This window comes from Vulpes lagopus, chromosome 1 (genome assembly GCF_018345385.1).
Source record: "Vulpes lagopus strain Blue_001 chromosome 1, ASM1834538v1, whole genome shotgun sequence".
Taxonomy (NCBI): domain Eukaryota; kingdom Metazoa; phylum Chordata; class Mammalia; order Carnivora; family Canidae; genus Vulpes; species Vulpes lagopus.
This window is the reverse complement of record NC_054824.1, coordinates 154,553,461-154,578,086: the sequence shown is the minus strand read 5'-3', so window position 1 is coordinate 154,578,086 and position 24,626 is coordinate 154,553,461. Positions and strand designations below refer to the sequence as shown.

The window sequence follows — 24,626 nt, the reverse complement described above, 5'->3', positions numbered from 1 at the left end:
AAATGGAATCATTTATGTTAAGGCTCCATGTTAGCGAAACAAGACTTAATACTGAACTTAATTGAGGCTTCAGCTTCCTCCAAAATGTGACCTTTAACCAGGTAAGCTGAAATTTCCTGATTAGCACTTGGAGATAATTCATTGATAGACCGATTTCTTTTTCTTTAGGAGGGTGACCTTGACTAAAACAACACATTCTTTGCTAAAAGTTTCTTTTTTTTTCTGTTCCTTCTCTTCCATTACCAAGTTTTCCTTTTCTGCAGCTTGATGGAGTTCCTTTCTATTTGCTACATGAGTTGCTATCCAATTCATGAATTGCTGAATAAAGCCAATTTAATCTTTAAATTTAATTCAAAGAATTTCAATTAATATCATATTGTGGTGATTAGGTTGGCTCTTAAATTTGAAGAGAAAATGCTGACACTTAGAATTCAATGTAAAAGCACCTTTAAAAAATATAAATTGTGAATATCTTAGGGAGCAGTATTGTTTAAACCAATGTTAAGATCATCTTCTGGGATATGCATAGACAAACTAATGTCTCTTAGGACAAACACATATGTATGCATGCTTTTTGTGGTGTTTTGGTTTAATGAAAATCCATGTTTAGCCTAATTTTTGTGGACAGGCCCTTATTTTAGTAGTAAAGGCAGAGAAAAGATTAGCAAAACCAGAGTGCTCTGTGGAATATAGTTTTCTCTCTTCTGTGTATATACCAGAATCTCTCTTTTAAATTTTTTTAAAGTAAGGCTCGAGGCTCAGTGTGGTGCTTGAACTCACAACCCTGAGATCAAAAGTCATATATGCTCTACTGATTGAGTCAGCTAGAATCTCTTCCCATGCCTGTTTCATGGATTTTTTTATTGTAATGGTAGCAAGCTCTGTCAAGAGCAAGGACTTAGCCCAATTACATTTCTATTAAAATGAATGGTTAATAAAAGGTTTATAATTTTTTCCCAAAATATGTTAAATAAGAAATGTTATGCTTACATATGAGAACATACAGTGTTCTACTACCTACATGTCATTTTAAGTCTATCAAAATACATAATACTATTTTAAAAATAGCACAGTTTGGATTAGTGTTTGCAGGATTCTAAAAGTTGCTCAAAAAGCTCTGAAAAATCTAAGGCTAAGGCTGCACTGTCCAAAAAGAATGACCTTTTGCCATAGATGGCTATTAATCAATTAAAATGTGACTAGTCTGAATTGAGATGTTGCCATTAATAAAATTCACACTGGATCTCAAAGACTTAGTGTGGAAAAAAGAATGTAATGTATCTCCCTAATAATTTTCATTGATTTCTTATAGTAATATTTGGGATATTCTGGGTAAATAAAATGTATTCTTCAAATTATTTTATTTCGTTTAGGCTTTTTAATATGGCTACTAGAATATTTATGTTACCAATGAGGCTTACATTACATTTTTATTGGAGAGCAATGTTCTCCAGGCCAAGGATTAGCTGTTTCAATCTTAATTTCGTATTGGATCTGTCTTTAGAATGCTTTTTGTTGCTTCTTGCTACTGAACATGGTACATTATGGCGTTACAGTAGGCTTTCTATAGGTAATTCTGAATAGTTGCTGATTACTCACTTGAGAGTCCCCCGATGGTCCCTTTCAGGCAGAAAGGCCAACTTCACTTACAAAGGATACATCTGGAGAATCAATACCAGGACTCTTTAGTTTTGTAGGAGATTCCTTGTGACATAAGAACAAAATAATGTTTTTCTTCCTTCCTTTGTTTCTCAGTTACAAATAATCCAAAATCTTTTTGGCTAATCTATGTTGAAAGCTAAAGTGTATTCACCTATCTAGGAGGGAAGTTTATGTTTCGCTTGTAGCAGTGAGAAAGACATGTGATTTATAATTCATTACCTTTAACTCTTTTCTAAAATAGAAATTTGTAGTGTATTCTGTATTGCTTAGGGACAGTAACGTTTTGACTTTTTCTCAGTTTTGTAAGCACTTAATTTCCACGCACTGCATGGGTGATAACATGAAAGAGGATGGTAAAAATGGAAAGCTACCTAATTCTTATGTGTAATCCACATAGTAATTTCTGTAAAAGAGCTCTCAGGATTCTGTACTGAAATTTTCGGGTAAGATTAAGGGCTTTTTATAATGTTAGCAGGTACATGAACAACTGAAATATTTATACAGATATATCATTTCATAGAATATGAATGTTTCAGAGGAGAATTAATTCTCCATTTAAGATATAGGTACTATAGACACAGTGGTTAAAATCTTATTTGTCCTGTTAGGTTCTGCTTTCAAGTTTCTGATTTGGCTTGATTAGCTGAGAAATAATTTTCAAAATAATAATTTTCATTCCTTTTCTCATTCATTAAACATTTATTGACTCAGCTCTGGTAAGGGGCTTCATGATAAAGCAGGTGCTCAACCACAGCATTATTGACATTTTGGGCTGGATCATTCTTGGTTGAAGGGAGGGGGCTGTCCTGTGCATTGTGTTTAGCAGCATCATTTCTGCCAGCAGCACCCATTATGACAACCCAGAATATCTCCAGAGAAGGCCAAATATTCCCTGGGGGAGCAAAACATCTCCCCAGTTGAGAATCATTGATGAAAGCAAGAAAGAACAGATGGGATTTGGAGTGAGGTAGGAGAAAGATGAGGGAAATGACATTTGGGATTGAAGAGATGAGTGGATTTAAGAGATAGAAGGAAGAAGAATAGAGATGTCTCTGTTATTGGTAAATTGTGTGGAATTAAGGAAAGGCAGGAGTTAGCAACAAGTTGGATTTGTGCAACTGGAAAAATTGTGGTGCATTTCCCGAACAAAAAAATAAAGGAGGATGAAATATGCAAGAAAGAGGAGTCCCATTTCAGATATGGTGGGTTTGAGTGGGGGCATGGCAGTGGAACTATTGTCTAGGAAGTGGGTCCAGGAGTCTGTAGTATAGGAGTAAGTCAGGACTGAGAGATGGATTGAGGAGGCCAAGTCTCAGTAGGTAATACCTGGACAGAGTTATCTTTCAAGATAAGGTCATTCACCTGCTGGAGAGAAGGGCAAGTTGGATATTATCATCCAATCTGATTGTTTTGATAGAGATTCTCAAACATTCCACCAAGATGAAGTGGAGAGAAAACTAAAAACACATGTATGAAAACATTTTAGTATTGAGAGATACTGAATTGAGAGAGTGATGGAGGAGTGGGAGAGCTGAAAGAAGAGAGAAAAATGATGTTTAATTCAGACAGATAGGTAAAAGTGAAGAAAGGAGAGTTTGCTTATTCATTTGTTGTTTATTGAGTGCTATTAACCATTATATGATTTTATGGGACACCTAGGTGGCTCAGCGGTTGAGCATCTGCCTTAGGCTCAAGGCGTGATCCTGCCATCCCAGGATCAATTCCCATATCAGGCTCCCTGCAGGAAGCCTGCTTCTCCCTCTGCCTCTGTCTCTGTCTCTCTCTCTCTCTCTGTCTCCCATGAATAAATAAAATATTTTTAAAAACCATTATATGATTTTAATTTAAGAGAAGCTGGGAAATTCACACATTCTTACAACCCACTTTCTTATACCACATTTTAGTGTAAAAAATTTCAAACATACAGGGGATCCCTGGGTGGCTCAGCAGTTTAGTGCCCTTTGACCCAGGAGACCTGGGATCGAGTCCCCTGTCGGGCTCCCTGCATGGAGCCTGCTTCTCCCTCTGCCTGTTTCTCTGCCTCTCTCCCTCTCTCTGTGTCTCTCATGAATGAATAAATTCTTTTTAAAAAAATTTCAAACATACGAAGAGTGGAAAGAATTTTACAGCAACAGCATATATCCATCACCTAAATTATACAATTAAAATTTAAACATACTTTATTATGTTGTCTATCCATATATCCATCCATTAAAGTATCTTGATTTTTTAAAAAAAGATTTTATTTATTTATTCATGAGAGACACAGAGAGAGAGAGTTCAATCACCGAGCTGCCCAGGTGCCCAGCATCTTAATTTTTCGATACATTTTTGACTAAGTTGGAGAGTTTAGTACATTTATCCCAACTATATTCACATATGCATATTATGAACTGGAGTTCAACATTTGTTAAAAATTTTCCAATCTACTTATATTATTTTTAAAGTCCATATCCAATTCCCTCTATTGGAAAATATTGGGTAGCAACTCATCTTATATACTTTTTTTGTGACCTGTTTGGGATGCTAATGCTAAAGACTTTTACCAACAATTATGCTAGATTGGATTCTTGAATATAGAGGCTGGCCACATCTATTTCTTTTCTGTACCTTGGTACATGGCATAGTATTTGGTCAAGCATAAGGTAGGGATCTCTATATGTTAAATATGGTTTTTTGCAGCTAGAGATATGACATCCCGTCTTGATCAAATGGCTTAGGCCATATCCCAGACATCTTTGGGATTACTAAATACTATCTGCCTTCATGATGCTCTTACCAGTCTGTGAAAGAATAAACTATACAGTGTTGTTTGTTATAAAGAATTTGGAACCGGCCAGCCTGGGTGGCTCAGTGGTTTAGCGCCTGCCTTCAGCCCAGGACCTGATCCTAGAGACCTGGGATCGAGTCCCACATCAGACTCCCTGCATGGAGCCTGCTTCTCTCTCTGCCTGTGTCTCTGCCTCTCTCTCTGTCTCTCATGAATAGATAAATAAAATCTTTAAAAAACAAACAAACAAACAAAAAAAGAATTTGGAACCTAAATCTGTAGGTCCAAGTATTGTCTTTGCTGCTATGTGACCTTTGACAAATCTTTTAGCTTGATCTTTTTTTTTTTTTTAAGATTTTATTTATTCATGACAGACACAAAGAGAGAGAGAGAGAGAGGCAGAGACACAGGCAGAGGAAGAAGCAGGTTCCATGCAGGGAGCCCAACGTGGGTCTCCATCCCCAGTCTCCAGGATCACACCCCAGGCCAAAGGAGGCACTAAACCGCTGAGCCACTGGGGCTGCCCTTTTAGCCTGATCTTAATCATTTATTAAATTGGATTGAGAGAACCCACTTACATTTGATGCCCACACTTGTGAGTTTCCAACAAACCTTTGCATGTAGTAGAACTCTGTAGCCTGTGACCTCCTACATAATTGTCATCTGGTATTTTGCATTTAAAGGATGTGGAAGCATCAGCAGTCTTCACTCTCCTTTTCTTCTCTCCTGTCCTCCCTCCTTGCCTTCTCCTCTCCCCCCCCACTTTTTTTTTTTTAAATCTCTGGAACTTAAATATATCACAGAAGTAAACAGTAAACACACAAACAAAACCCCCCAAAGACCTCCAAATAGTTCAGAGTCAAAGATATATTATTAAAGAAAAAGCAAAAATAAAAATCCATACTACCTCAGTGTTCAAAGAGGCAGAAAATTATAATGGTCTTAGGCAAATTGTTCCCTCTGAGGAGCCTACATTCTAGAAGAGAGCAGTCTTGTGAAAGAGGGGAAACAAAGGCTTTTCAAACACTCCAGAACTGTTGAGAGACAGGGTTGTTACTCTGCTAGAGTTATTAAAGTTGACTTCTCCAAACCGTTTACTCAAAAAAGACACCTAAAATGACTGGCTGGCTGACTTTAAATTATCTATATTTAAGAACATAATTTGAAAAAGGCTAGTAATTATTGTTGCATAATACTTTTACACTGGAAGATTTGTAGGACTTTTTTTTTTAAAGATAAAAATGCTCTAGGAGAGAGGTTTAAAATGCAGTGCACAACATGCAAAAGAACATTTGCTTGCTGCATTTAAATTGCATCATATAATATGTAGTGCCTTTTCCTCCTTTGGGCTTATTTAAAAATACTAGCATGTTGGATAGCTACTCCAATATATTTTCAAAGTGTTTAACAATGAATTTGCAACTCAAATACTTGTAACATCATTGATTAATGCTGCTTTAATCTCTTGGAACTTCTTTATTTACCAGTGATGTTTAAACTTTTTTTTTTTTTTTAATATGGGTAACTAAATTTACTAAGTAACAGTGACAAGATTTACAATGAAGGATATTTTCCTATTAATACAGGAGCCAGAATGTTAAGAGACTCTGTTATAGTAAACTATTATACACTTTTATAATAAGGCAAGGACAAAATTTGCCTTGAAGGGTTTGCTTGGGAAGCAGTGGTTTACACCATAACATCTGATTTCATGTGTTTGTGCCAAGGGTGTTTCCTTTTTTGTCTTTTTCCTTTTTATATGCAACAACAATAGAAGCATGTTTAATATTGATGAGCTTGACCTCCTGGGAATTATAGTATATGTACCCTTTTGGAATACAAATGCTATTTGATTTATATGGTAAATACGTAGAATTTTGGAGATTAGCATTTTAATCAACTCTAATCTCTTAGGATTTTTTTTTTTATTCCCCCACCTTGCCACTTTGTCAGGAAAAGTTTGAAAAATGAACTTTTGATATGGCTAATGTTCTCTCACGTAGATGGATGCTAGGTCTGCCTCAAACATAAAAGTAGCCCTGTATGTAGTAATCTTTCCTAAACCATATGCACAAGCAGATTGAGCATTGAAGATCAGTTATTAAAGAAAAGAATAATCCATTCACTCAACAAATACTTCTTGAAGGGCCACGCTTCTGCACGCGCGTTGAGGGGAGGGTGGGTAGTGCATGTGGCCTCGGTATCACAGCACCTCTAAAACTGGAATGTAGCTTGTTTTCCCCCCATTTAAAATTCTCTTTTTTTTGTGTGTAACTTTCTTCCCTGCAGCTCCCAGAGCTTTGAAGTTCCTTGTGCATCTTCCAGCTGACGAACCTTTTCCACGGGGACAATGCATTCGATTAGCACGGTAGAGATGAAAGTCCCCGAGATAGAGCAAACATTTTTCGCGCCCCGCTTGGGCGAGGAGCCCAGCGAGGGCGCAGGGGCTGGCGGCGGCCATCGGGGGGCCAGGCCCGGGCTGTGTTCTGCGCAGCCATTGGCTGGCTCCGAGCACCGCACTGAGCATGTTCGAGCCCCACTAGCTCCCGGCGGCAGCGGCAGCCACGGCAGCCGCGGGGGCAGGCGCGCATTGTGCGAGGAGGCGGCAGATGCGAGCAGGGCCGGCCCCGCGCGCGTTGGCCTCCTCGCGCCGCGGCTCGCCTGGCCGCCTCGCTGGCCCCGGTGCCTCCACCTCTGCGGGCTGGGGGCCAAGCAGCGCTGGCATGGCCTGAGTGCTGGAGGCGCCTCGGCTCAGCGGCGGGATTACAACATGGGGAACCAGGATGGCAAGCTGAAGAGGAGCGCAGGTGATGCCTTGCACGAAGGCGGAAGCAGCGCAGAGGATGCTGTTGGGCCCAGAGACCTGGAAGCCACAAAGAAGGGGAGCGGGGGCAAGAAGGCGCTGGGCAAGCACGGCAAGGGGGGAGGGGGCGGCGGCGGCGGGGAGTCGGGCAAGAAGAAGGGCAAGTCGGAATCCAGAGCCTCCGTGTTTTCCAACCTGCGGATCAGGAAGAACCTATCCAAGGGGAAAGGCACTGGAGGCTCCCGCGAGGATGTGCTGGACTCCCAGGCCCTGCAGACTGGGGAGCTGGACAGCGCTCATTCCCTGGCCACCAAGACCCCAGACCTCAGCCTCTCCGCGGACGAGACGGGCCTGTCGGACACCGAGTGTGCTGATCCTTTCGAGGTAACCCGCCCAAGTGGCCATGGACCCACTGATGCTGGGGTTGGGGGCAGGGTGGTCTTGGAGGATTTGGAAACAGCCGTGGGGGTGCAGGATGGACAAAGGACCAGTTCAGGCTCGGACACAGACATCTATAGCTTTCATTCGGCCACGGAGCAAGAGGATTTGCTCTCAGACATCCAGCAGGCGATCCGCCAGCAGCAGCAGCAGCAGCAGCAGCAGCAGCAGCAGCAGCAGCTGCTGCTCCAGGGCCCCGAGGAGCCTGCAGCACCTCCCACAACCGCCTCCCCCCAGCCCGGGGCCTTCTTGGGCCTGGACCAGTACCTGCTGGGGTCCAGCCGCGCAGCCGGGGAGGCCCCTTGCAGTCCTGACACGCAGCAGGCTCCGTCTGCGCTCTCTGACCTGCCTGGTAGCCTAGTCACGGAGCCCCAGGTGCCCGAGCAGCCGCCGCCCCCCGGCAGTCCCGGAGCCGTGGCGGTGCCTGGCCTGCCGGTGGGCCAGCCCGGAGCCGCAGACTCGCCCTCCTCCACCGCCTTCCAGTTCCCGGAGTCCTCAGCAGGGGAGCAATCGGCCGGAGCCCCGGGCCCAGGGGCTGGGGACACCGACGAGGAAGGCGAGGAGGATGCATTTGAGGATGCCCCTCGAGGCTCGCCAGGGGAGGCCTGGGGCCTGGCGGTGGGAGAGGATCCCCCGAGGCTGGGGGCAGAGCCCGAGGGGGAGCGCAGCGGGCCTAGCGCCCTGGCGGCTGCCTCCCTCCCCAGCAGCCCCGCGCCCAGCGCCCGCTGCTTCAAGCCCTACCCGCTCATCACTCCCTGCTACATCAAGACCACCACCCGGCAGCTCAGCTCGCCCAATCACTCCCCCTCGCAGTCCCCCAGTCAGAGCCCCAGGATCAAGAGGCGGCTGGAGTCCTCCCTGAGCCGCGGGCCCAGAGCTGCCCTGGTGTCAGCCGCCGCTCCAGCCAAGAAGCACCGGGCTGACGGCGGCCTCGCCTGTGGCCTCAGCCGCTCGGCGGACTGGACCGAGGAGCTGGGCAGCCGCGCGCCCCCGGCGGGGGGCTCCGCGCACCTGCTGGAAAGCGGGGCGGCCTCGGAGGGAGGCGGTGCGGCGCCGCCCGTGCAGGCAGCCAAGGTGTCTGGGGCACAGGCGGCAGCGGATGGCTTCCAGAACGTGTTCACAGGTGAGTGTGCCCGCTGGGTCGCCTGCCAATCAGAGCCTTCCCCTGTCACCTGCTGTCCTCACTCTGAGAAGCCTGGGCCAGCTGGTTGCATGTCCTGCCTTCTTAGGGCAATCCTAAAGTCCTGCACGCCAGTTCAGTAAAATTCATTTCTTTTTCTTTTCTCTACTTTTTTCCCCCTATCTTTTCTTTTACAGAATCTTCAAGAGAACAACTTTGTTGTGTCTCTTAAGTCATCTCAAGAAAGGGCTCCTCTGTCCGTTTCTCCAAAACATGTGGTGTTCTCTATGTCCAGGGTGTCACCAAGCAGATTAACTTTTTTTTTTTTGGGGGGGGGCATAGTTAGCTAAACCATCATCCTCTCTGTCCGTCCTTATCCTCACAGCACTAAAAAGCACAAAATTGTTAATGATTCTTTGACAAGAGTCAGTATTGGAGAAATAAATAATTTATTCCAGTACTATCCTCAGCAATGAGGCGATCTCTCATTGCTCTAATATATATGTGTATGTGTATGTATGTAATATGCAGTTTCTATTTTGCAGCAATCTGGGTAGACTACTCAGCGAAGTGAAGGGGGCACTCCTGTTTGCTGATGCAACCAAATCTGATACATGCTATTAGAAAGTTAATACATAATGAAATATAATATTAGGGATAATTTTCATTTGGTTTTATGTCCAATCAAAACAAGATATAGGTTGGAGATAGTAAAGGTGAGAAAACCAAAAGAACATGTAATCCAACTAGTACCTCTCTTTAGCTTTTGTTATCGATTCTGATGGGCACCATAAAAGCCTAGCTAAGGAATCCCTACTTACTGTGGTAAATAGCAAGTAGTATAATGAGTTTCTCCATTTTTATAGGCTTAAATGTCCCAAGGCCTTACCTGAAGTACCCACTGGTAGAGTGACAGTTTGTTTCATGTTCTCTTCTACTCTTAATTATTAAAGATTTTATGTATTTATTTATGAGAGACACAGAAAGAGAGAGACAGAGGCAGAGACATAGGCAGAGGGATAAGCAGGCTCCCTGCAGGGAGCCCGAAGCCAGGACTCGGATCCCCAATCCCGGGATCAGGACCTGAGCCATCCAGGCATCCCTCTACTCTTAATTATTAAAGGAAATATTCACTATAAGAATTTAAGGAGTAGGAAACAGTGGAAATTTATGCAATTACTGGTAGGTTTGTGATAAGTATTTGAATGATTAAAAATTTCAAATGTAATTTGAAAAGCTTAACAGCTTCTATTACTTTAATAAATGGGTTATCTATAAAACATTCTTCTTATTTTAAAGATTTTATTTATTTATTCATGAGAGACACACAGGGAGAGAGAGAAGCAGGTTCTCCACAGAGAGCTGAATGCGGGACTCTATCCCAGGACCCTGGGATCACAACCTGAGCTGAAGGCGGGCACTCAACCAGTGAGCCAGCCAGGCGTCCCCACATTTTAATTTTCACCTATGGGTTACCTTTTACTTTACATTTATAGATTCTTATACTTAAGAGTAACCTTTTTTCATTCATTTATTTATTGCTCCTTTTCTCTCTCTCTCTCTCTCTCTCTCTCTTTTTTTTACTTCTCTCTTCCCTTTATTGTATAGGTTAAATGAAAAGTAATGTTTATTGTCTAATACCTTTTACATAAATTGTAAAAAAAAATTTAAAAACCCTCCAAATCCCTGGAAGACCATTTTTGAAGGATGAAGATAGGAAAGTTCTTGAGTTAATTTTGTGAATTTAATGTTGGTGAGAAATCATGTGTTTCCTCTTTAGTTAAGTAATCATTCATTTACAAATATATATATGTATATATATATTTTAAAGATTTATTCATTTGACGGAGAGAGAGTGCAGGAGGGGTTTCAGGTAGGGGCAGAGGGGGAGAACCTCATGTAGACTCCCTGCTGAGTGCAGAGCTGGACTTGGAGCTGGATCCCAGGACTCTGAGATCATGACCTGACTGAAACCAAGAGTCAGACACTCAACCCATTGAGACACCTGGGCGCTGCTATAAATATATATATATTTTAAAGATTTTATTTATTCATTTATGAGAGACAGAAAGAGAGAGAGAGAGAGAGAGAGAGAGAGAGAGAGAGAGAGAGGCAGAGACACAGGAAGAGGGAGAAGCAGGCTCCTTGCAGGGAGCCCGATGTGGGACTCGATCCAGGTCTCCAGGATCATGCCCTAGGCCAAAGGCAGTGCTAAACCACTGAGCCACCCGGGCTGCCCTAAATACATGTTTTTAAATGAAAATATCACCATGATTTAGATGATTATTTCTTAATATTAATGGTTGCTCTTCCTAATAGCATTAGAGTTTGGATATATATTCATTTATTTAATTTAACAAATATATATATGTATATACATAGATATACCCGCATACATTCTGGGTAATATGTTAGTGGCAGGACATATAAAGTTCATTAAATCATGGTTCTGCCTCTCCAGGGCTTCCTGAGTACACTAGAGCAATAGAGACATGCCGTGCAGTCTTCTGGGACATCAATTTTGTAAAAGTCCCCTTTACAGGAACTGATTTCCTTTGCAGGGGTCAGGGAAGAGGACTTCATAAGAAGATTGATCAGAGTCCTGAAGATCATAGGCCGTATTTAGGTTGAACATTTGTTTTCCTTTAGAGAAAAAACAAAACTCTCGCTACTTGGATTGTATTTTAATTTGCTGAGTATTTCCTAATTTGAAATTTTAGACTCTTAAAGGAGTCCTGTTCAGTAAGTATCTGTGTTCTGTTGCCCTCTCCAGGGAGATTTTTACTGTGCTGGGCAAAAGTGCAGAGTGAGTTCTTTCAATATGGACCTCACCGATTTTGTTTTCGATGGTTGAATATAGCTGCTCAGTGATCCATAGATATTTGTGTGGCTATTTCCATATATTTATCTCAGCCACTTACTTTCTTAAAAAAAAAAAATTGATAAGTTTAACCCAGTCTTGAAACTGGTGGGGAAATGCAGGTAGGTAAACAGATGAAATAACTTTCTCAAGGTCACACTGTGATTCATTCTGAGGCAGAGCCAGAAATAGAAGCTGAGTCTACTGATTTAAGTCTGAATGTCCTTGCTTATTACTCATTTTTGAATGTTGGGTATTGTAAGACAACTTTACTTTAGTAAAAACTTTACTTTAGTAAAAACTGATTACTCTTGACTACAAGATTTTCTAGTTTGTCTGTTTTTAATAAGGTCAATCCCTTTAATTGCTGAACATCTGGGCTTCCTTGGGCTGAAAGTAGAGTGATTGTTGGTCAGACTGAACCAGATTCTCTCGAAGCAGCTCTCAGGGAAACTGTACTTGTGGTGGTAGAGTGAATCCAGATTGACACATGCTGCTTGTTTTCTTGTCATCTGGCATCACATTTGCTTCTTTACCATCCTCTACAATTTAATGGGTGTCTTGGATATTACTGGGGAACAGTAATAGGATAGGCCTGGGGAACAGTGGCATTCTCCTTAGGGAAATTGGGGTTTTTTTGGCCTTTTTTTTTTTTTTTTGCACGTCTTTGGATCTATTATTAATTGCCAGCTGCCTTTGAAGCAGGTGATCATTATATGTATAAGATTCCATAAACATCTTTTATTTTTAAACCATAGAATGAAGGTTGTCAACTCTATAGAAAGGAACAGATGTTTTTCTCTTTTTACTGTTTTCCAAACGTAGGGAGAAAATTCAGGCAGATAGAGATCTTCGTGGCACATGTTTTTATTTGTTTGGTAGATATAACAACATTTAATGATGACAGAGACCACAACTTTATCTTGTTTTGTTGATGATGTTTTAGGGCATTGCACTGAAATATTTCCACAGTTAATTTGTTTGACATACATCTTTTTCAGTGTTGAGTAGAAAAAAGGCTTCTGAAATTTGAGAGGTTCCTTTGCACAGTAAATCTAGCAGAAGCTTGTTAATAGATTTTTGCAGTTAAAGTTTAGACATGTAAAATGTTAAATTTGTGATGCTAAATCACTTTTGATGGGAATCTTTCCAAAATCAGTTATGTGCTTATCTGTCTTTTTAAACACATGGAATCAAAGTTTAATCTGTTTTAAATGGCTTAATGTCCTCTTCAGACAGGTCATTGTTACATGCCGTGAAAACATTGGGGATGCCCTCCACCGCTGTTGAGGTATGCAGGGTGCTGGTTCCAGTCTGCTGTTTCCTGACTTTGTTTCTTGACTCTTTGCACTTTTGTTTGCACCTTTGTTTCTTGACTCTTTCCTTTCTGTCAGCTCTTCATTCATAGAGCTGTCTTTGTCTCTTCTCCACCCCCCATAATTCTAATTTGATTTTTCTGATCAATTTGTTATTGGTTGGCAAATCCTTTCATTATGATATAAAGTTATATTTATTGCACTTCTACTAAATGCCACTGTGTGGTGCATTATATAATTATCTGTAATCCTTAGAACAGTCTTGAAGTATAGCTATTTATTTCCATTTTCCCAGTGAGCTAAACAAGGTTCTGACAAGTGAAATAACTTGCCTAAGGACTTTAAGCCAGTAAAAGCCTCATCTAGGATATGTACTTAGATAAGCAAATCTGTTGTTCATGTGTATAAAATAAAATCGAGGTTATCATTGAGCTTTTAAATGACTAGCTAATTAGTAAATGGGTTGCACATTAGCATTTGGATCGTATGACTCTCATTTTGGCTTTTCTAAAGGTTATCTTGATTTTTATATCCATAGAGAGGGACCCACTATAGGAGTACAGTACAGGTTTTCTTATATAGCTTGTTAAATTATTAAACTTCTGAATTTGTTAAGGCCAGTTGCTGTCTTATTTCTAGCATCTGACAGAGTATCGATGTCCTTCATGTCCAATACATGAAGTCAGAATCATGTCTGATGTGTATATATAATGCATCTGTCTTACTATATAACAGGAGAGGGGATTGATTATATGAATACTGTCCTTTTTCCTTTATCTTGATTTACTGGGTTCCATATATCAGAATAGATTTTGGTAACAAAAGCTGGGACTGGAAGCACTGTTCTTAAATCATTTTAGTTTGGTCTGAAATATCCTTTCCTCATGATGTTTTTTTAAGACTGTGGTTTGGATTGAAGTCAAGCACCCCAGTGGTGAATTTTCATGACTACTTTATGAGCTGAGGACTGGCCTACTTTTAAGTGCATTTAAGTATGTGGATGTAAGCCATGTGTATTTGAAATTCGACAGGTGCTTTTAGAGCTGTGTTTCCTTCTGATTCTATTAAAAACGTTCTGAACGTATATACAGTCAGGTGATGGTACAGCAATTATTCAACTATTATTCTAGATTAGTTTGTATCCTAGCTTTTTTAAGTGACTCTCAAGTAATTTTTTCTTACATATATGAAGGTAGAGGAGTCATTTCAAATTGATAATGTTAAGATTAAATGAAATAGTATATATGAAGCCACCACAACTCTTCCTGGTATGTAGGAGGTCCACAATTGATGCTATTTGCTTTCCTCTCCTAGTTTAATAAACTTCATTGCTCAAAATGGTCCAAAACCAAATTGGTTAAAACAAAACAAAACAACTCTGGAATTGTATACAGAAGTTTGATTAATATACCTAATCACTATTTTCCCCCCAATCATTTATGCATCATTTTTTTTCTTTTAGCATTTTCTATGATTGTTGGTTTCCTTCAGGGTTTGGATAAGGAAAGCATATGATGGAGGTGTGGCTGTGTGATTAGGTGCAGGTGCTAATTTTTAAAGGAGGGGTGGGGAAGAGGAGGTAGCAGGCAGATATCCTCAGTATTTATGTTCTGCATAGCATCTGGCTGCAATGCCTGACTTTGCAGCCTTAACCTCCCACAGTTTCCTTCGTAAGCACTCAGCTTTAGACAAGTTAATCTGCTTACCCTCCTATGAATGTGCATTACATTTTCCTGACTTGTGCCTTTATGTAGAAGTTTTTACCCTCTTGGACCATACTATTTTCTCTCTTGATTTAGCATCTGAAAGGGCTAATTAAATTTCCATTTTCATTTTTTAATGTCTTTACCGATGACCTCTAACTGGTGTCATTTACTTCAGTATCTCTACACTTACTGTCTGCATCATATTATGTATACGTCTTGGGTTTAGGGATTCCTTGTCTTTTTTCTCACCTGTTTCTGCTCTTCTTTCCTCCTCGTATGCTCATCTGATTCTGTCCATCATTTAATCTTCTATCAGTACATCCACCAATATCTTTTCTGTGCTGCTGTGTGCCAGTGAATGTGATGGACACTTAGCATAAATGGACTCCATTTATACTGTGGGATAAAGAGGTCTTCATGTGGGGTCTCTCTCTGCGTATTTCATGAATTAATAAAAATCTTTTTTTTAAAGATTTATTTATTTATGATAGACATAGAGAGAGAGAGGCAGAGACACAGGCAGAGGGAGAAGCAGGCTCCACGCCGGGAGCCCGACGTGGGACTCGATCCCGAGACTCCAGGATCGCGCCCTGGGCCGAAGGCAGGCGCCAAACCGCTGAGCCACCCAGGGATCCCCTGAATTAATAAAAATCTTAAAGAAAAAGAGGTCTTCATGAATAATACTTTGCCACTTTAATGAAAATTTTTACTTGTTTTTTAAACTATTTATTTATAGTGAGCGTGAGTAGGGGGAGGAACAGAGGGAGAGGGAGAGAGAGAATCTCAAATGTATTCTCCACTGAACGTGAAGCCAGATGCAGGACTTCATTTCATGACCTGAGCCGAAATCAGGAGTCTGATGCTCAGCCAACTGAGCCACCCAGGCAGTCCTGCCATTTTTTAAAAAACAGGCAAGTTGGGTATCTAGGCTTCTTATTGGTAACTTCCTATTGAATTCAGGCTGGAAAATTATTAACATTTTTGATTAGTTGAAATTAATTATTTTCATTGAGTTGTGATTGAATCTGATGAAAGTAGAATGATATTTTGATAGAACTTGTTTTGAGAGAACATCTATTCCTATATTTGTTGGTTGATTTTAAAATAGCAATGGTAATGCAGTAACTGAGCTTCCAATTATAAATTTTATTGGTAATGAAAGAAGTAAGGAAATAGAGAAACTTTTATTACTGTGTTTATTCGTGCTTATGCATTATAAGTAATAACCTGATGTTAATGAAATTTAGCATTAAGGGACCATTAGGAAGAAACAAATAAGTACTGCCTGTAACTTGATAGTTATTGGATATAATTTAGTTACTGGAAACTTTCCCAGGCTTTTTTTATATTAGAAATATAAATATATGACAAATATGACTTCTAATCAATTTGAAATGCTATTTAGTAAAGCAAGGTGTTATCACATCAGTGTTATATGAACAAATAATGACAGTTATTGGATGCTGTAAGAGGACTCTAACCATGCTGGAGAATTGTTACTCTTTGACACCTGTTCCTCTATGGATGAGAGAGAGGGAAACATGTATGTCTTCCTCTTTTCCAAGAATGTCTTGGGAGATGTTGACTGGATAGGAAAATAGCTATGACTCTTCTGTGATCTGGTCAGTTTCTGCATATCCTGGACCCACTTGAAGCTGTATTTTCTGTTATACCAGAGCCATCATGGCCTGAATATTGTCCTTTTTTTTCCAGGGGGAAGGAGATGATTTTTTGAAAAAATTAACCCTGTATTGATGTTTTTTAAATATTTAATTTATTTATTCATGAAAGGCACAGAGAGAAAAAGGCAAAGACATAGGGAGAGGGAGAAGCAGGCTCCCCTTGGGGAGCCCTATGGGGGACTTGATCCCTGGACACCGAAGGTAGATGCTTCGAGCTACCCAGGCTCGAAGCCACTGAGCCACCCAGTATCCCCTGTATTGGTGTTTTAAAATGATGCTTAAACACTACTCAGTTGCATCTCTTTTTTATACTTCAAGCAGAAGAGTTCTTTGTTGTAATATAGTGTAATATATGTATGGAAATCAATTTTGTGTCATTTAATTTGTTGCTTTGCATACACAGGAAGGGAAAGTGATGTTTATCAGTAAGTTCCTAGCACTGCTAATGGCAGTAGTGCAGGCTGAGAAGTCTTTCAATCTGCCTCCCTTTTAAAGTATCTCAATGATTTCCTGGAAGACCCGAGGCAATAATTTCTTACCTCTTCTTGGTACCCTGGTTTCCTAGATACAAAAATGAAAGATTTTTCGTCCAGTTCTCTAACTTTGAGTTCTATAGATGTGACAGTTCAGCAATTACCTTTTCTCTTAATGGCGATACTCTGCATGTTTAGTTTTTCTTTATTGTTAGAGCTGAAGAAAATCCCTGTGCTGGGGGATCCATTTATACTGTGGGATAAAGATACTTTGGATATTGGTAGTAAGTGATGGTGAGAGCAATGATGTTTTGATCTTGCTAGTTATGACCAATTGTTGATTGATACTACAGGAGATTTGGATTGGTTGGACTGCCATTACCTAATGCATATTGAGGATCTGGTGTTTTTGGACACTAAGTTAGTGACTATGTGTGGTGAGTGGTTGACATGTTTTATGAAAAGGAAAATTGTGTTGTACAATGTATGATGCCAGGAGTATAATGAGTAGAAGTATATGGAATCTTTCTAATATTGACACCAAACATATTGAGAAAGTCCTTTTTGTACTTATTGTCTACAATATAAGTCATCTCCTATTTTTGGATGGATAATTGGCTTTGCATTTTTCTTTTAGTTTATACTGCTCAAGAAAAATAGTACTATTAATTTTCTTATTTCATTGTACTTTCACATTCATTTGACCCTTGAACAACACGGGGATTAGGGGTGCCAACCCCCACCCCTGCAGTCAAAAATCCTTGTATAATTTTTGACTCCCCCAGAACCTAAATACTAATAGCCTACTGTTGACCATAAGACTTACCAATAACAGTCTACTAAAACATATTTTGTATGTTATATGTATTATTTACTACATTTCTTATAATATGGTAAGCTAGGAAAAAGAAAATGTTATTAAAAAAAATGATAAGGAAGTTGAGGCACCTGAGTGGCTCAGTGGGTTGAGCATCTGCCTTAAGCTCAGGTCATGATCTTGGTGTCCTGGGATTGAGCCCCATTTTGGCTCCCTGCTTCTCCTTCCCTCCTTCTCTCCTTCTGCCCCTCCCCACCCTGCTCCTGTGTGCATGCTCTCTCAAATAAATAAATAAAATCTTAAAAAAAATAAGGAAATTAAAATACATTTACAGTACTGTATTCTATTTATATATAAAAAAATCCACCCATGCAGTTCAAACGATTGCTGCTCAAGATTCAACTACATTGGTTTTTGTATGTTTTCAAGTTTCCCTTCTGTCCTATATGCTTACTCAAAATTTTTGTTAATCCCTGATGTTCCATGTAGAATTTTTCATTGATTTAAACTTTCTTAGAGACTGAGGCTAAAAGATATTGAGAACTCCTAGGATTTTTACTTTTGTTTTGTTTGTTTGGTTTTATTGTCCTTAAAAAAGTACATCTTGTTTAAGCCCATTAAGAAGCAAATAGACTAGAAGAGAACTATTTCAGCATCACAAATGAATTCATTTGAATACTCTGGAAAGTTATGTAAACAATGATTCTCTTCATTATTAACATACAAGTCTTATCTTTCAAAAGATGAATGAAAACAATGGGATAACTATAGAGATAATCTTTTGGAACTCATTTTTTAACTTGTAGATCATTGGCCCTTCCTCTTTCACTCCACCCTCTTTTATTTTATTTATTTATTTTTTTCCCACTCTCTTTTAAATCTGTAGACTAATACTTTCCCTTTGGAGACATAAGGTATGTAAATTCTTTATGGGAGGTGTTATGTTTTGCAGCTACCCAAGATGTTCTGCAAGACAATTATATCTTACTGTCCTTATAGTGCTATTTTGGTTAAATGGCTTTAAGACTGTTAAATGTTTGGATAGTATCCTGGTAGTTTATTTCGGGATATAGGGTTTGATCTGTCTCTTCTAATTTTAGAAAATTCCAACATTGTGTTGACGCTGTTGGATCTAGCATATAAGGTTGTATAAGAACTGCAGTGATTTCTGTAGCGAGACAGTTGTCTGGGCCAAACATGTGATATAAGTGAAAAAGTCATCCTTTAACAGATGACTTTTATCTCTGATTTGGATTATTTCTGTAAGGAGGCTTATTTGATTCTAAATTCACAGATCATTTTCAGTACCATCTGCCTTGTAAAAGCTGGGCATGTAGATTTAGGTAGCTTTAGCCCAACCCCAAGGTTGAGCTACCAGTTTCCTTTGTATGTACCTTCTTGGTTTTATTACCAACCAAAGTTACCAATCTGTAGCTCCTATCTCTTCTCCTGGGTATCAGGCAGATCCCACTTAGTATCATGGCTCTGGCTCTTTGATTATTCTCTATAAGGTGGGATGCTTGGGTGGCTCAGTGGTGAGCATCTGCCTTTGGCTCAGGGTGTGATCCTGGGGTCCTGGGATGAGTCCCGCATCAGACTTCTTTTAGGGAGCCTGCTTTTCCCTCTGCCTCTTTCTTATGTCTCTCATGAATAAATAAATAAAAATCTTTAGGAAAAAAATCTCTACAAGGCAAGAGAGTAAACTAATAACAATATAAAGATGAGCTAAGATGAGCTGGTGATTGCAGTTTAGAAACATTTCAGTGATTCCCTACTGCCCTGAGGCTAAAGTTTAAAATCTTTACTGTATATGTCTTAATATTCTAATGCTCTGTGGTTTTCTCCCCTTCTTGTTGCGCAGTGTCTGTCTGTCTCATCCTGTCTTGAATACTTCAGTTCTTCAGATATCTCATGTTCTCTCTAGTAGTTTTAAGTATTAATGACACTGTTTCTGATCTGCAGGATAAAATACATTTATTCATATCCCTCAGTATATGGCATACCCCATCATTAGTCCATGCAAGACTCTTCATTTTGTCTGTTATTTATTCCCTGTATGGAGTTACCTTCATCATCCAAAAGCACAGCATTCCTACGAAAACTTTTGTAAGCTGAAATGGTATAAAACAAAGAAATAATTACCATTAACTTATATGGGAAAAATTTTGAAGGTTCCCAGACTCAAAACAAACAAACAAACAAAAAAACAAAAAACCCCTCTCTGAGACTTTTTCTGATATCTTAGGATGCATCTTGCTATTGGCTGCACAAAATAAATCAAGGTACAGAACAGATGCCCACAGACACTGGTCAAAGCTCTGGTGGCATGATGCTGACATGCTAAGTCATTCCTGGGGAAGACGCTGGGGTGGGGGGTACCACTCTTGTGTGGGGTGTAAAGATGGCTTGAAAACAAATGCTGAATGCTATTTTTGCCTTTTGCCTTTTTTCAAGAAAGCGAAAGTCCTTTTTGGATTTCTTTTGGTTACTGTAAACAAAGTACTAACATGGATCTTTTGCAAAAACAAACTGGTGTTTTGCTACTTTTCAAAAAGCAGGGAATAGCTGTATGTTCATTTTCTATTCTGCTCTTTCAATGGGCATAGGAAACTGCTTTTGATGTTTGATTGATATCCTTGGAATTGTATGTATTTTTGTAAAGTATGTAATATTTCTGTATATGTTTAATTTAGTTTATACAAACACTCTGATTTGGACTTCTTTCTCTTCTTATTTTTTATTTTTAAAGATTTACTTATTTACTTGAGAGAGAGATTAGGAAGGGGCAGAGGGAGAGAGAGTGTTAACTAGACTCCTGGGTGAGCAAGGAGACCCACACCAGGCTTGACCTCAACTTGAGTCAAAACTAAGAGTCATTTAACCCACTGCATCACCCAGGTGCCCTTTGTGTGCTGGGGGAGCCCAGTTATGGGGCTGACAGCAGATGTAACACCCAGCCATGAGACTTCATAATTCTAGCAGTCAGTGGGAGTGTGCTGTGGAACCCAGGACTTTAGATCAGAGAAGAGACAGCCACTTCCTTGGTGGCCTGGTTTTAAATTGTGTCTTGGTGAGTGACGGAGGAACAGGGCTAGCTGAGGACAAAGCACAGCTGATATCTCACAAACAACCCCACTTAGAGTGGGATACGTGTGGTATTCCTCAGGAAGCTTCTAGTCCTCTTAATTTTTTTTTAATATTTTATTTATTCATGAGAGAGAGAGAGGCAGGCAGAGACACAGGCAGAGGGAGAAGCAGGCTCCATGCAGGGAGCCTGATATGGAACTGGATCCCGGGTCTCCAGGATCAGGCCCTGGGCTGAAGGTGGCCTGAACCACTGAGCCACTGGGGCTGCCCTAGTCCTCTTAATGTTAATGCTTTGCTAGAGGGAAAAACAATCTTTAGCTTGACAATGGCAATGCCTCCAATATCTTGTAGGTTCTCCTTAGCATTTGAAAATCCTTTTGAAATCTTCCTTTTCCTTACTTCCCCCAACTCCCAAGTATATAATCAGCTACTTCTCACAAACCCTAGGCAGCAGCACTTCCTGCCCACATGTCCTGTCTTTGTGCTTTATTTATTTATTTTTAAAAGATTTTATTTATTTATTCATGAGAGATGGAGAGAGAGGCAGAGACACAGGCAGAGGGAGAAGCAGGCTCCAAGCAGGGAGCCTGGTGTGGAAATCGATCCTGGGTCTCCAGGATCATGTCCTGAGCCGAAGGCAGACACTCAGCTGCTGAGCCACCCAAGTGTCCCCTGTCTCTGTGCTTTAATAAAATCGCCATTTTGCATCAAAGACGTCTCAAGAATTCTTTCTTGGTCAATGGCTCTGGACCTTACCTATATTCCAAAACTTCATCAGTGAGTAGTAGTTCTAAAAAGATTGTAGAATCTTTTCCTTCAACCCTTCCAAGATTCTGTACAATAAATTCTTCTTACTATTTAAACTATTTGGAGTGGATTCAGTTGTATGTAATCATTGGAATCTTAGCATATACAATCAGTTTTACGTATTATATATATTTATTATATATATTTATATATTTATATATTATATATTTCACCCTTTACATTTAAGCTTTCAATTTATCTAGTATCCAGTGTATGATGTGATTAATGTAGGGATTCAGTTTTATTCTTCTCAACATCATCCCCTGTATAGTTTTTACTCAGTGATTTTTCATACTACCTTCATGTGATTCCCATATATAGGTAAGTTTGTTTTTGAGGTCTATTCCTTTTATGCTTGATTTTCTATCTTCATTCAGTACTATACAGTTCTTTTATTTTATTTTTTTTAGATTTTATTTGTTTATTCATGCAAAGCACAGAAAGAGAGAGAGAGAGAGAGAGTGAGAGAGAGAGAGAGAGCCAGAAACATAGGCAGAAGGAGAAGGAGGCTCCATGCAGGGAGGCTGATGTGGGACTGTATCTTAGGACTCCAGGATCACACCCTGAGCTGAAGGCAGATGCTCAACTGCTGAGCCACCCAGGCATCCTTGGTACTATATAGTTCTTAAAGTGTGGCTTTGCAATGTGTATAATTCCTGGAAGTGTCCTCCTTTTTCAAAATTGATGGACCTGTTGTCTTCCATAAGTGTGGAGTTTCTTAAAAAGTCCTAATGGTGTTTGATTGATATTTTATTAGGTTTATAGATTAAATTAAGGATTATTGTTGCTTCTGTAATATCACCCATGACTGAAAGGCATCTTCATTTATTTAGATTATTTATGTTCTTTTACTAGAGTTTGGACTTTCCTCTACAGAGGATTTGTGTTTTCTTTGATGAGCTAGTTTCTGAATGCTTCATATGTTTTATTGTTAAGGGTCGTGGTATCTTACTTTTGTATTATTTCTAGTTTCTATTGGGGATAAAGACATCTTTTCACTGTCTTTCAGTTGTATGGTATGATTTCCCTTATACATATTTTTTAAAACTAAAGGTTAGTAATATCTAAGCTTTAGAGTTAAGATTCTTTTTTTTTTTTTTTAAAGATCTTATTCATTTATTTGTGAGAGACACAAGAGAGGCAGAGACATGGGAAAAGGGAGAAGCAGGCTCTATGTAGGGAGCCCCATGTGGGACTGGATCCCGGGACTCTGGGATCACGCCCTGAGCCAAAGGCAGATGCTCAACCACTGAGCCACCCAGGAGTCCCTATAGTTAAGATTCTTTTTTTTTTTTTTAAGATTTTATTTATTTATTCATGAGAGAGAGAGGAGAGAGAGAGAGAGAGAAAGAGAGGCAGAGACACAGGCAGAAGGAGAAGCAGGCTCCATGCAGGGAGCCTGATGCGGGACTCAATCCTGGGCCTCCAGGATCAGGCCCTGGGCTGAAGGTGGCGCTAAACCACTGAGCCACCCGGGCTGCCCTATATTTAAGATTCTTATCCAACTCTGATGTGTGGGTTTTTCCCTCCACAGCACTAAGCAGTTCTTTATGACTCCAGCTAGATGTTTTATAATTCAACTTAATTTTGACAGTATCTACCTGGAGATAGTGTAGTACCAGATTGCCCCCTCATCACTTGCCAACCAAAATTCCAGACCTGGGCTTCTGACTGACCAGTTATACGTTCCAACAGCTCTCTCCTTGGGTTCAATTAGTTTGCTAGAGCATCTTACAGAACTCAGAGAAACATTTTACTTACTAGATTACCATAAAAGGATATAACTTTAATATAAAAGTTTATTATAAAAGAATATGACTCAGGAACAGCCAGATGAAAGAGATACATAGGGCAAGGTATGGGGAAGCTGTGGAACTCTCATTTTCTCTTAGCATGCCATTCTCCCCAAATCTCCATGTGTTCACCAACCAGGAAGTGCTTCTAAAGCAGTCCTTAAGTTTTTAGGAGGTTTTTAAGGAGGCTTCATTAATCAAATTCATTTGATTAATGAAACACAGGGCGCACCTCTTTTCCGTGCAGCTCATACCTGGTGGAGTGTGGTAGTCGTGGAGGTGTTCGAGTGTCTCGGAGGAGACACTTGAACATAGGGAGGTCAAGAGTAGAACTAAAAGTTCCAGCCCTCTAATCACAAGGTTTTCCCCCTGGCTAACTGTCCTCATCCTTAGGTGCTTTCCAAATGTCATGTCATTAACATAAATGCAGCTGTGGTTGAAAGGGGTTTGTTGTGAATACCAAGATGCCTTTAGTGCTCTATCACTTAGGAAATTCCAAGAGACTTAGGGGCCAGAAACTGTGTGAAAAACAAATATATATTTCTGTTTATAAATCATAATATCATGAGGCACCTGGGGTGACTGGCTCTTGGTTTTAGCTCAGGTCATGATCTTGATCAAGTTTTGGAATACAAGTGAGGTCCGGAGCCGACGACCAAGAAAGATTCTTGAGATGTCTTTGGTGCAAAATGATGGTTTTATTAAAGCATGGGGACAGGACCCAGGGGCAGGAAGAGCTGCTGCCCCTGGCCCGTGAGGGGTGGCTGATTATATACCTGGGCGTTGGGAGGGGTTTGAGGATAGCTGTACTCTAAGGAATTTTGGAAGAAAGGTTTCCAGGACCTTGAGGGGGCTAGCCATTGGTGGGAAAAGGTGCACTTATTACTGTCTAATAAAAACTGAGTCATGAGACCCTTCAGATGTGTATCGGTGGGCCATGTCCTTTGGCAGATGATTGCCATCATGCATCTTGGGGGTTTAGAGATAAAGGAAAATTTTTTAAAAAGAATTTTATTTATTTATTCATGAGAGATACAGAGAGAGAGAGAGAGAGGCAGAGACATAGGCAGAGGGAAAAGCAGGCTCCAAGCAGGGAGCCCGATGTGGGACCCGATCCTGGGTCTCCAGGATCATGCCCTGAGCTGAAGACAGGCATCAAACTGCTGAGCCACTCAGGCATCCCAAAGGAAATTTCTAAAGGAATTTTTATATGTTAAAGTAGGTTTACAGGCTCTTGGGGGTTGGGCTAAGATTGCCTTCTGCCCTTAGCAAAGCATTAACATCCAGGCAGT

The 24,626-nt window shown here is 40.3% G+C and overlaps 1 protein-coding gene across 2 annotated transcripts in view; it reads left to right on the top strand.

Moving 5' to 3' along the window:
• The first annotated feature begins 7,105 nt into the window (after positions 1-7,105).
• The window catches only part of FMN2 (formin 2), a 369,098-nt gene continuing 351,577 nt past the window's right edge, over positions 7,106-24,626 (top strand). For both annotated transcript variants that reach the window (XM_041773384.1, XM_041773378.1), the window contains exon 1: positions 7,106-8,796. In XM_041773384.1, the coding sequence (XP_041629318.1) occupies positions 7,203-8,796 (1,594 nt within the window). In that variant the 5' untranslated portion in view covers positions 7,106-7,202. The remainder of the gene's footprint in view (positions 8,797-24,626) is intronic.